Source organism: Antechinus flavipes, chromosome 3 (assembly GCF_016432865.1).
Source record: "Antechinus flavipes isolate AdamAnt ecotype Samford, QLD, Australia chromosome 3, AdamAnt_v2, whole genome shotgun sequence".
NCBI lineage: Eukaryota > Metazoa > Chordata > Mammalia > Dasyuromorphia > Dasyuridae > Antechinus > Antechinus flavipes.
In genome coordinates this window covers 622,388,723-622,402,945 of record NC_067400.1, presented here as the reverse complement: position 1 = coordinate 622,402,945, position 14,223 = coordinate 622,388,723, and the positions used below count along the sequence as shown (strand labels likewise).

Here is a 14,223-nt window from a genome sequence, read left to right as displayed (position 1 = left end):
CATTTTGGATGTGTTCTTGGATGAATTATTTGGAATTGTTGAATGAACCTCATTAATGAATGGTACTGAAATTGATAATATCCAAGTTAATTCTAGAGATGTTTTTTTCATTTAGGCCAGTGATTCATCTCTTCCCATCAGTAGACAAATAGCAATCAATAAACCACCAAAATTCTGTGCATATTCACACATGCACCCACACACAGATTTATATGGGAATTTTTATTTATAAAAAAATTAAGATCAACAACATTGGGAAAAGAATTTATGCTTTATTCATCAAAAATAAAAAAATCTTTCTTTTCATTACTACTCTTATACCCTCTTTTATCTGCTTATTCCTTAGACTGTATATAATAGGATTCAGAAAGGGCGGTACTATGGAATAGAATACTGAAATGATCATATTTTTTATTGACCCAGAATCTGAAAGTGGTTGTAGATGCACATAGGAGGCTGAAATAAGAAACAAAGAAATTACAATGATGTGGGGGATACAAGTAGAGAAGGCTTTCCTTTGGTCTTCTTTCACTGGAAATCTGAGCACAGTGGAAAATATGCGAATATAAGATGCTGTGATGAAGGCAAAGCAGCCAACTCCAATTCCCAGAGCAGAGGCAAGTAAAGATACCAAATTGAAGAATATCTCTGAACAAGAGATCTTGAGTAGAGAGGGGATATCACAGAAGAACTGGTGAATCACATTGGATTGGCAGAAAGACAATTGAAATGTTAAACCAGTGTGGAAACTTGCATATAAAAGGCCAGTGAGCAAGCAGGTTAAGGTCATCTGCAAGCAGGTCTGAGGGTTCATGATCACTGGATAAAGAAGTGGATGGCAGATGACAACATAGCGATCACGGGCCATGACAGTGAGCAAAGTAAACTCAACATAGGCCATCCAGACTAGCAGAAATATCTGAGTTGCACATCCAGTAACTGAAATAACCCTGTTGTTTACCATGGAATTAATGGATGCTGGGGGAACAGTTACTGATATGAAACAGATATCCACAATGGACAGATTCCTAATGAAAAAGTACATAGGGGTGTGGAGTCTCCTGTCCATAGTGGTGATGATGACAATGAGGAGATTTCCCATCAAGCCTGCTGAGTAAACAAGAAAGAAAAGCAAAGAATATAATATCTGCAGCTCTCTGGTATCAGAAAACCCCATAAGGAGAAATTCAGTCATGGAGTTGGTCAAGTTAGACATTTTACAACTCTTTCACGCACCGAGTGACCTAGAGAGCCAAGGAAAAATCAATCAGCCCGTCAATTAGCAATTATTAAGGAAACAATATTTGCAAAGGATAGAAGAAATTATTCCATTTTTATCCTTACTATAAAAAGGATATCTGAACAGGTTTCATGGCCCCTAGTATGTACAGATAGTAATCCATATATTATGCGACCCTGAACATATCAGGTAACCTCTGAGGAAACTCACTAAGATTTTTTTTAAGTAACTTTTTATCAACAGAACCCATGCCAGGGTAATTTTTTACAACATTATCCCTTGCACTCACTTCTGTTCTGGTTTTCCCCTCCCTCCTTCCACCCCCTCCCCCAGATGGCAAGCAGTCCTTTACATGTTAAATCTCACTAAGATTTTTATGGGAGATGAAAATCTGAACTAATAAAGGAAATTTCTATACTTGGAAATTCCATAAAAATATTAATACTTAAGGAAGGAAAATCATCCTAACAAAGACCCTACATTAACTTCCTTTTTTCTGTGAGTGAATGCATCAGCACAGACAATTTGGCCTAGGTGAGAAGCCAACAATAGAATTGATGATCTTTAATTTTTAAGTCCTCTGAGATGTTGTTTTAGTTTCTCTTTATATTCCTTTTCCCTGATCATCTCACCTTCATTAATAGCTGTGAACAGCTTAGAAGGAAAAGTGAGAAATTTAAAAAGATATAGCTTCAAAAATACTTGTTGATTTTGTTGATAGTGGAGAAAGGAACCATAATCTCTCATCTTACCAATGCCCTCTATCCAGTCTCTCACTGACTGAAAGAAGGTATTGTAAGTGAATGGGAAATATAAGCAATGATATATTTCCATTATTCAGGAGGAGAAGGGTTATAAAATCTGCTGACCTGCTCTGCCATACTCTATGCTCCTTTGAGTAGTCTTGCTTCATTTAATTTTCACCAGATCTGATCATGGGCTCTCCTCATCCTGTCATTACTATTTTCTACCATGCAGATGTATCTTTCAAGCAAAAATGAGTGGCCTATGACCATTCAGTTCTACCCTTGTTTCACTTAGCATGGTATTCAAATGAACACACCGTTCTGATATCCCATCCCTCTTTCTCTTATGTCCTTTCCTTCCCTAAAGAAGTCTTTGAAGGAATTTGAGAAAATTGTTAGGCAGATATTTCTTCGGCATTAATTTTCCATGGTAACATTTTAATATTTTTGCTTTTTTATTTTGTATTTTGTTTTTCCCTACTTACAGGTAAAAACAATGCTTGACATTCTCTTTCTTCTTTACTTTCCACCAGAACTACTCCATCAAAAATTCAAACAATTAAATATATGTATTGTCATAGAAAACATTTCTATAATAATCATATTGTGAAAGAAAACAGAGACTGAAAAAGAATGTAAAAAAAAATGAATGCTTCAATTGGCATTCTGACACTTGAATTCTTCCTCTGGAAAAATGGAATTTTTTCATCATAAATCCTTTAATGTTATATTGTATAGTTGTAATGGTGAGAAAAGTTATATCTTTCACAGCTAATCGTCATATAATATTGCTATTACTTTGTCAACAGTACATATCACTTTGTAGCTGCTTATGGAAGTTTTTCCAGGCTTTTTTGAAAAGCATCCTGCTAATCATTCCAGATATAATTTTGAGAGGAGTAAGAATCAGGTTCTGACATAGAAGCTACATTTTTGTATAAAAACTTTTTAACTTAATATAATCAAAATTATCTACTTTGCATTCAATAATGTTTTTCAGTTCTGAATTTTGTCCCACTTTCCTTTCCCACCCATTGAAAACACAGCATAAAATCTATTATACATTTGTATATTCACTTAAAATGAATGACCATATTAGCTATCATTAAAAGATGGAAAAAAAGAAAGAGAAAAGAAAGGAAGGAAGGAAAGAGGAAGAAAAAGAAGAAAGGAAGTAACGAAAGAAGAAAGGAAAAAAGAAAAGAAGAAAGACAGGGGAGAATAAATGAAAGAGGGAGAAAAAGAGAAGGAAATGAAGAAATAAAGAGAGAAAGCAAAAAGAAAGGTCAGAAGGAATAAGTAAAATAGAGAGAAAAAGAAAAGAAGGAAGAAAAGAAGGGAGGAAGGGACAGAGGAAGGAAGGAAAGAAGGAAAGAAGGGAGAGAGGGAGAAAAGGAAGAAAAATATGCTAAGCAGAATGGAGTTGGGGGAAAGCATTTCATTTAAACCATTGTAACTAACCTGAATAAAACAAGTGTCCTTGCTGTCAGCTTCTGCAATGTGAGCTGCTCAAAGATGATATTACTGAATCCCTATGCAACCCAAAAGACTCTCCAAATTCTCCCACTTAAGGCTAGATTGGCAGATAATTACACACTTTTCATTCTTCTCTGGTAATGAAGCTTCTGGTTTTTTTGGCTGGTGAGTTGGTTTTCCCTTGATTTTCCCCACTGCATTTGTAGCTATAAGTGGACAGCACTTTTCATAGAATGGCCCCATAGGACAATTTTAACTTCGTTAGATATTTCTTGCATCTCCCCAAGGACAATGTTCCTGCTTTCCAGCCAAATACAGAGAGGCAGAGATCAGTGTCCTGAGGTCTTTTTCTGGATAGAAAAGACAAGATACCAAAAAAACCTCTCAGGTACACTGGGTTGGAATTCAAGAAATATTAATTAATGTGTGTGGGAGTAAATATGTGTTATAGTTGTAGGATTCATCATCTTTCACTTTCCCTCAAAAGAACAGAATAAATCCCTTTCAGTCATTCTTCAAAAGGTAGAAGAGCAGAGATCCAAGTGCCCTAAGTTGTTTAGCTTGTTAGCTCAATTGAAACAGATTGTATTGTGGCTATGGTTATGGCTTTAATTGACATATAAGCAAAAGAGCTTCAAAAATTTTGTGTAAAATATATTTTTTCTTTTCAGTGAAAGTTTATTGAAGGTTTCTTGAAATTTAGAAGGAAATGACATATAAGAACTGCCATCCCCTTCCTCTCTTTTAATCATTCAATTCACCATTTCCTGCATAAAGTTTTCCCTAAAACCCTTATCAATACTCATTACTCTCCTGGATCATTATATATATATTATTCACTATATATTCATTAAACCTGCTATACATTTTGAATTTTTAAAAAAAAATTTTAATAGCTTTTTATTTGCAAGTTATATGCATGGGTAATTTTACAGCATTGACAATTGCCAAACCTTTTGTTCCAATTTTTCCCCTCCTTCTCCCCACCCCCCTCTAGATGTCAGGATGACCAATACATATTAAATATATTAAAGTGTAAATTAAATACAAAATAAGTATACATGTCCAAACCGTTGTTTTGCTGTACAAAGAGTTGGACTCTGAAATATTGTACAATTAGGCTGTAAAGGAAACCAAAAATGCAGGTGGGCAAAAATATAGGGATTGGGAATTCAATGTAATGGTTCTTAGTCATCTCCCAGAGTTACTTCACTGGGTGTAGTTCATTACTGCTCCATTGGAACTGATTTGGTTCATCTCATTGCTGAAGATGGAGAGGTCCATCAGAATTGATCATCATATAGTATTGTTGTTGAAGTATATAATGATCTCCCGGTCCTGCTCATTTCACTCAGCATCAGTTCGTGTAAGTATCTCCAGGCCTCTCTGAAATCATCCTGCTGGTCATTTTTTACCGTACAATAATATTCCATAATATTTATATACCACAATTTATTTAGCCATTCTCCAATTGATGGGCATCCACTCAGTTTCCAGTTTCTGTCCACTACAAAGAGGGCTGCCACAGACATTCTTGCACATACAGGTCCCTTTCCCTTCTTTAAGATCTCTTTGGGATATAAGCCCAGTAGTAGCACTGATGGATCAAAGGGTATCCATAGTTTGATAACGTTTTGAGCATAGTTCCAAATTGCTCTCCAGAATGGTTGGATGTTTTCACCATTCCACCAACAATGTATCAGTGTCCCTGTTTTCCAACATCCCTTCCAACATTATCTTTTCCTGTCATTCTAGCCAGTCTGATAGGTGTGTAGTGGTATCTCAGAGTTGTCTTAATTTGCATTTCTCTGATAAATAATGGCTTGGAGCATCATTTCATATGGCTAGAAATAGTTTCAATTTCTTCATCTGAGAATTGTCTGTTCATAGCCTTTGACTATTTATCAATTGGAGAATGGCTTGATTTCTTATAAATTAGAGTCAATTTTCTACATATTTTGGAAACGAGGCCTTTATCAGAATCTTTGACTGTAAAAATGTTTTCCCAGTTTATTGCTTCCCTTCTAATCTTATTTGCATTAGTTTTGTTTGTACAAAAACTTTTCAATTTGATATAATCAAAATTTTCTATTTTGTGATAGGTAATGATCTCTAGTTTTTCTTTGGTCATAAATTCCTTCCTCTTCCACAGGTCTGAGAGGTAAACTATCCTGTGTTCCTCTAATTTATTTATAATCTCAATCGTTATGCCTAGGTCATGAACCCATTTTGACCTTATCTTGTTCTACGGTATTAAGTGTGGGTCGATGCCTAGTTTCTGACATAGTTTCCAATTTTCCCAGCAATTTTAATCAAACAGCAAGTTCTTATCCCCAAAGCTGGGGTCTCTGGGTTTGTCAAACACTAGATTGCTATGTTATTGACTGTTTTGTACTTTGAACCTAACCTATTCCAATGATCAACTAGTCTATTTCTTAGCCAATACCAAATGGTTTTGGTAATTGCTGCTTTATAATATAATTTTAGATCTGGAATACCTAGGCCACCTTCATTTGATTTTTTTTTTCATTAATTCCCTTGAAATTCTCGACCTTTTGCTTTTCCATATGAACTTTGTTGTTATTTTTTCTAGGTCATTAAAATAGTTTTTTGGGAGTCTGATTAGTATAGTGCTAAACAAATAGATTAGTTTAGTTAGTATTGTCATCCTTATTATATTTGCTCACCCTATCCAAGAGCATTTAATATTTTTCCAATTGGTTATATCAGACTTAATTTGTGTGGAAAGTGTTTGTAGTTTTACTCATAAAGTTTCTGATTTTCCCTTGGCAGAAAGATTCCTAAGTATTTTATACTATCAGTAGTTAATTTAAATGGAATTTCTCTTTGTAACTCTGACTGTTGGATTTTGTTAGTGATATATAAGAATGCTGATGACTTATGTGGGTTTATTTTGTATCCTGCAACTTTGCTAAAGTTGTGGATTATTTCTAATAGCTTTTTAGTAGGATCTCTGGGGTTCTCTAAGTATACCATCATATCATTAGCAAAGAATGATAATTTGGTTTCCTCATTACTTACTCTAATTCTTTTAACCTCTTTCTCAACTCTTATTGCCACAGCTAGCATTTCTAATACAATATTGAATAGTAATGGTGATAGTGGGCAACCTTGTTTCACTCCTAATCTTATTGGGAATAATTGTAGTTTGTCCCCATTGCATATGATGCTTACTGATGGTTTTTAATAGATGCTACTGATTGTTTTAAGGAAAAGTCCATTTATTCTTATATTCTCAAGTGTTTTTTAATTGGAATGGATGTTGGGTTATATCAAATACATTTTTCTGCATTTGTTAGATGATCTTTATAGTTTTTGTTAATTTGGTTATTAATATGGCCAATTATACTGAGAGTTTTTCTAATATTGTACCAGCCCAGAATTCCTGGCATAAATCCTACTTGATCATGGTGGATTACCCTGGGGATGATTTTCTGTAATCTTTTTGCTAATATCTTATTTAAGATTTTAGCATCAATATTCATTAGGGTGATTGTGTAAAATATTTAAAAAGATATTTCTTTTTACATTTTACTCACTTCCAAATAATTTCTTGTTATATTTTTTCCTTTCTTTACAAGGGAGAAACTAGTTAAAGATATGTACCCATAAAATAATGACATGTAGTAGATTAGAAAACCCTTGAAACCCATAATTCAACAATGTTCTACCAAGAGGAAAATGTCATATTCCACTTTATTCTCCCATGCTCTCTGCTCTCTTAAGCACTCATCTGTTTTTATACTTGTCATTTGATCTCAGAGTGTATTTTCCTACACTAATGTAACTGTTGTTCTCCCATTTATTTTTGTTAGGATAAACAGGTATTGCTATGGATCTTTAATATCTATGATGCTTTTACTTCTATAATTGATGTCTTTGGGATATATGTCCAGTATTAAATATTACACACTGATATTTCTTGCAAATTCTAAATTGATTTCTAAAAGTGATTAGATTTGTAGCCCCACAAAGGGTGGATAAATGAGTGTAACTATCCCCTAGACTTTCCTGTATTGAGTTTTGTCAACTTCTATAATCTAAACTGATATTATATTCTTTCTGTAATCTATATGTTGGTATGTATAACCCTGAGAAAAACCATTAATTCTAAAGCCTATGAAAGCTTTTTAAGAGTATTAAGTGATACAGAGGGACTGATTAGGAGTGGCGAGTAGAATTTTTTTAACTGCACTTATTAAATACACATATTAACTGTAATTTAACAAAACTCTCATGTCAATCCCAGTATCTATATTTGTCATAAATAACTGCTAATTTTTATGTTACATAAACATAAACATAAGTTAGCTGTACTATACATTGGTCACATAGTAATTGATTTTTGACACAAAATGCATTTCATATTCTCATAAAGAGTAATTAAATGCAACAGGAATATCATATTCTTTTCTGAGTTCTTTTTCATGCTTTATAATTGAGTAAGGTCTTGACTTGTGCATGAATCAGGTTTAAGTGAGGTAGAATTGTACAAAGTCATCAGCTTCACTTTCTCTTTTAGAGTTAAAGAAATCAAGTAGCAAGATGAAAATCCAAATTCCCAGAGATGTCCCATGATGCAATGGATAACCTTGAGATCCTCTTTGGTGTCTGAGAAACCTCCAAGTGTTTCAAAGTACTTGCTTTAGCTACTACCTTCATGGCCATAGGAAAAAAATGTGCTCATCCATTCTGCCCATTAAAATCTTCACTTATTTAGTGTAGACATTCTCCAAACACACCAACACATTTAGGCTTTATCTTATCTTCCTCAATCAAGTTTGGCTCATGTAGCAAGCTGGTTTTGCCAGGGTGTGATGAATGTGCATACTGTGTCTTCTTGGAGCCATATCTGAAAATGAGATATACCAAAAGTGGAGGAGCAATCCTGAAAAGTGCTCAGTAAGTCCTCACACCAGTAGTGATAACCCTCTTTAATGACTCTTTAAACATCCTACAGTGTTTATAGACAAGTTGCAATAAATCCAGAAACTAAACAATAGAATAATAAAATCTGTTCAGTCATATGTAGATGAGTTCTAAATTTACAAAATAGAAAACTTAAAGAGGACATGATATCTAGCTTCAAATATTTGAAGGCTTTCATGCACAAGAGTGATTAATCCACTTTTTAGGAATTTTTTAACACACGTAACAACTTGAGGGTACCATAGAGGCATCTGGGTTCAATATTCTTAGGAATGTTGGAATATTGGAAGAAATTAGATATTCCTTCAGTCTCCCCAATTTTTACCTACTATGTTGTGGAGCTGGTTTCTTTTTTATATCAGTGGTATCAAACTCAATTTAAAATGAGTGAGGCTAGCTATAAATAAGGATGCCTATGGGCTGTATACTGAATTAGAAAACCACTTATTAACATTATCTATATTTTTTGAGCTTTTATTTCTTTTCTTAAATATTTCCTAATTGTATTTTAATCTAATTGCTCTGTGTTCAAGAATGTTGTTTATCATATTGTGGTTTGTAACACATGTTTTATGCTTCTACTTTATTTCACATACTTGTGTTGATTCCCTGGAGATTTTAATGTTCAACTTTTAGTGTCCAATCTTATAGTGACTTGCATTAACTTTAATTATGTATAAGAGAAAAATCATTACCTTACCACAGTTAATATTAATGGCAATATCATTTGATACCTTAATGAAAGTATAGTTTAAAATTTTAAAATTTCAATCATAATTTTGAGTTTAAATTATTCAATCACAGTTATTACAGACAAGATGAAAAGTACTTTAATTTTTTTAAATCCTAAAGATTATATACAAATTATTGAATTTGAAAATATCAAAATTTAGAATTAGATTTATAACAAACATTGATGTGACATTTTAGTAAAAGCCACGAGGAAGAACTAACTGTTGGGGAGATGGCTTAAGAGATTCTTTGGTTTTTGATTTGGCATGGGTCTCCTTCCCCTCTTCCCTTTTGACTAGAGCAAAACTTTGTGTTTTCTGAAGGGTCTGGAGAATTTGGGACTTTTCGTATTTTCATGGGTGTCTTCATGATTTTCCCATATCAGATGATAGTAGTTCCTATGTTGGATGGTCAAGTTAGTCTAAATAAAGAAGCATACAATCACAAGAACTAAAACAAAGAAGTTGGAGTATTCCAAAGGCAACATCTCAAGAAACCTAGGTGATCTCTAACAGAGACCAAGAAATAACAAAATAGATTATGAAGAATGAGAAAATAGAACATAATGTGAAATATAATAAAAATGACAGATCTGGAGAACAGATCTAGAAAAAAATAATTGGATTAGTGAAAAGCTGTGACCAAAAAAGAAAACCTTGATATAATGCAGGATGTGATCCAAAAACATTGCGCTGGAGTGTTAGAACATAAGGGGAAAGTAGAAACAGAAAAAAAATCTACTGATCACCACCTCAAAGAGATCCTTTGTGGAAAACACATAGGGATATTATTGCCAAATTTTAAAACCCCCAGGTCAAAGAAAATTTTGCAAGAAACAAGAAAAATATAAATCAAATACACCGGAGCTACAGTTAAAATTATATAAGGCTTATCAGAAGCACAATAAAAGACTGCAGGTTTTAGAATCATATCTTCCTACAATCAAAAGAACTAGACCTGCAGCCAAAAATATCATATTCAGCAAATTTGTCTATAATTTTGAAAGTGAAAAAAATGGACATTCAATGAATTGCAGATTTTCAGGACCTTCTTATTGGAGTTCAAATGTTGAGTTCTTGTTCTTCTTTAAAATATTATAAAAGTTCTCTCTGGGTGCCTTCCCTGGAATCAGGATTTTGTTGGTCCCTGTTCGGGCGCCAAAATGTGGTGAGCTTTTTCTTCTCAAAACGCAGCCAGGTGATAAAAGTTCAGATCTTTTATTATCTCCAATATAGCCCGGTTAGCTTAGAGGCCTATCTCTCTGCTTGGTTCCAAGAGCTCTCTCCAAATGTCGCCAAATCCAAAGGTCTGGTCCTTCAGCCTCTGCCTCTGCTTTCTTCAGCCTCCAGCCAGCTCCACTCTTCATGTCATTCCGGTGAAATCTGACTGAGAGCCTCTATCTGTTTCTTTTATCCAAGAGGGAGGAATTGTGGGATACGAGAGAGAGGGATTATGGGTTTTCTCCCATAGTGCTCTCTGGCCCAAAGAGCTTCAAGGGAGGTGTGAGCTCATTGAACTCCAATGAGTAAAGGTGTGAACACAAGCCTTGTATTAATTAGTTCTACTTAGTACCTTGTTTCAGGTTCTGCCCAAAACATCTTCAACTCTAATTGGTTAGCAGTTAGTAAGGATTCCAACACCTTCTATCAACCAAACTGAACTTACCAGAAAATTTAAGATCTAAGAGTCAATATCAAAGACCAGGAACTCAATGTGGTTAAACTATTTAAACATGGACAAATTGTTTATGATATTTTTATGTGGTAAATGTATATTATATGTTTAGGTTCCACATCAGAAATATAGCTTCTCAAAAGAAAGACTGGCAGAGTTAAAGTTAAAATAGTAACATTATACAAATTATACGAATAGTAATCATATTATACAAATGAGGTGCAGAGAAAGTTTAGGCACAGAAGCATTAGAAGGGGGAGGGGAGCTCACAGTTTTGAAACCCTACTTAAAAAGAGAATGGGTTCAATAAGCAACACTATATATATGCAATGGAGGGTATAGCACCCTGCAATCTCTACAAAGAAATAAGGGGGGAGGGAGAGATGGGTAGAAGGGGATACAAAACATAAGGAAAGAAGACAAGGGAGGGATCTTTGGTAGGGGTAGGTTAAGTAATAGTAAAGGGAATTATGAAGCAGAATTTAATTAAAGGGGTCAGCAGGGATAGGATAGACGTGTGTATGTGGGATGGGTGTGTATGTGTCTGAGTGTGCATGTGTGTGTATATATATATATATATATATATATATATATATATACACACACATATATATACCTACATATTTATACATAAATATACTTATACATAAATATAGCTTTCTTGGAGTGGGAAGATGAGTGGAGAGAAAATAATAAAGTAAATAAGGTGTGCAGCAAAGAACCAAAAAATAATTTACAAGGAAGTGAAGAAAAATGAATATTCATGACTATAATTTCTTCTACTAATATATGTACTGTCTTGATCTAGTAATTTGTTATATACTTTGAATTCTCCCTGATGTTCTGCTGGGCACATGAAAATGTTCTCTTTTGTTTTGCTTTATTTTGTTTCATATTCCTTTTCTGTTTTTTCTTTTTTCAAATAAAATAAAATTTAAAAAATAATAATTTCTTTAAAAGGGGAAAATTACACTACTAATTATTATAATAGTGTTGACACAAGATGAAAGAATTTGGAGGAAAAGAACTTTCAGGCATAAATTTATTAACTGTTTTTTAAAAAGTCTTCCTAATATTTACAGCTGTTTTAAAATGGAATAGGCTGCCCCTTACTAGAGATTCTCAAACAAAGGCTGGGTGACTATTAGTGAGGCATGTTATAAGGAAAATTCTTATTCAGATATGAGTAGAACTGATATTCTTTCCAATTTTGAGTTTTTGTAATTCAGTAATTTGAATCCTAGATTATTACTGACTGAAAGTTATATATATGCAATTATGATGCAATAATATATAAATTATATTTAGCATTTTATGCATGCAATGTCTGTATTGCTCTGTTCTTATGAAGGTGAATATATATCAGAAAATTCAATTAAATAATTTTACAAAAACAGAGAAATTAAGATCAACATGATGAAACATTCTGTAAACATCCAGAGAACAATGGATGGTGTCTGAATACAAATTGAAATATATTTTTAACTCTATTTTTCTTGAAGGATTTTTTTTATTTATATTTTCTTTTACAACATGACTATTATGGAAATGTTTTGTGTGACCACACATATAAAATCTATGCTGAATTGCTCAAAAGTGGCATGAGAGAGGGAAGAAGGGGAGAGAATCTAGAAAACAAAGTTTTAAAAGTGAATGTTAAAATAATTTTTACACATAACTGGGAAAATGAAATACTGAATTAAGAAATGATGAGCAAGCTGATTTCAGGGGGAAAAAAAACATGATAAAGAATTAACAGTGAAATGAGCAGTAGTAGAAGATCATTATACACAGTAAGAGCAACTTTTAATGATGTTCTACTGTAATAACTTAGTTATTTTCACCCATACTATGATTTAGGCAATTCTGTGGAACTTATGATGAAAAGGTCTATCTGCAGAGAAGTGATAGAACCTGAATGATGATCAAAAATATTTTTCTTTACTTTCTTTATTTTTTTATTTGTTTGGCTGTATTTTTGTTCACAGAATTATTTACATGGAAATGTATTTTGTACCACTACACATGTAAAATATATGAAATTGCTTGCCTTCTCAATAAAGGGGGAGAGGAAAGATGGAGAGAATTTCAACCATCCAAATTTGAAAAAAAAATGTTAAAATGTTTTTACATGTAATCAGGAAAGTTTTTTTTTTTAAATTCTATCTGGCCAAAATGATTATCCTATCAGTTAATATATTTTTTCTAAAATCTAGTTGAAGGTATTGGCTGACAGTTAAGAGGAAACATAGCAGTAGAGCTTCATAGATAATTGTAATAAAAATTTGATTTCCTCAGGATGATCTCTAGAAGTCTGGGGAAAGTAGTAGTTTCCTGCCTCTCTGGGAACCCAAGCTGCCGGGGTAACTTCAAAATGAGAAAACTCCCATAAGGAGTACTATATTATAAATATTCAGTGCCAAATTGTTTTTATTCTTATGTAACCTATTTCATCTGAATACTTTGCATCCAATCATTGGAAGCTGAGGAATGTAGTGAATAGAGCATTAAACCTAGAGTCAGGAAATTTTGCAAACTGACCCTGAGCAAGTAAATTAATCTCTGTTTACCTCAGTTTTCTCAACTATATATGAGTGCAATAATAGCATCTACCTCACAGAATTGTTGTGAGGATTAAATCTACTAATATTTTTAAAGTGCTTAATCCATAGTAAGTATTATTTAAATTTTAGCAGCAACAACAAGTCATGACATGTATTATATTACTGACTTGTTTCTTGGATTTTGTTTCTTATAAACTATTTCTTCTTCCTTGATGGAAAATACACATACATTTTTTGTCCTTTTGTGATATTTACCAGTCTCTAGGAAAATAAGATATTGTGATTTCTTAACGATATACACTTTCTCATTTGAAAACCACTTATTTCAGTATTTTCTTTTTATTTTAAGCCATTATCCATTCACCAAAATTCCTTTACCTCAGAAAGAAGTGGAAATGGAGGTAATTGGGAAGTAGGAGTTGTCTTTAAAAATATAGCAGCAATACTGTACAACATTTCCAAGGAGAAAAAGCTTATTATCATGGAGTTGAAGATGGAATGGTAAAAGAGAAAAAGTAATGCAAAAAGAGCTAAGCAATATAGCAACATAAACTTTAATACATTCATTAATTTATATTACATATACATGCATATATCAATACACATACTAAAATATATATGCATATATCAATATATATTAATGCATATATGCCCACACAAATATACATGTATGGATTCATCTATATATACACATATTTATGTATGTATGTGTGTGTATACTTATATATTATTATCCAGATCCAGCCTGCCATATCCTCTAAGAAGAGAACATAGATTTTATAATCTCTTCTTTGGAGGCAAGTTTGACTCCTTATATAGTGTTCTATTATATTGATTGCCG

General features: G+C 33.1%; 1 protein-coding gene across 1 annotated transcript; it reads right to left on the bottom strand.

Moving 5' to 3' along the window:
- Window positions 1-265: 265 nt before the first annotated feature.
- LOC127556473 (olfactory receptor 14C36-like) lies at window positions 266-1,216 on the bottom strand. Its single transcript, XM_051989649.1, has one exon. The coding sequence runs from the start codon at window positions 1,214-1,216 to the stop codon at window positions 266-268; it is 951 nt and encodes a 316-aa protein (XP_051845609.1).
- Window positions 1,217-14,223: the final 13,007 nt, after the last annotated feature.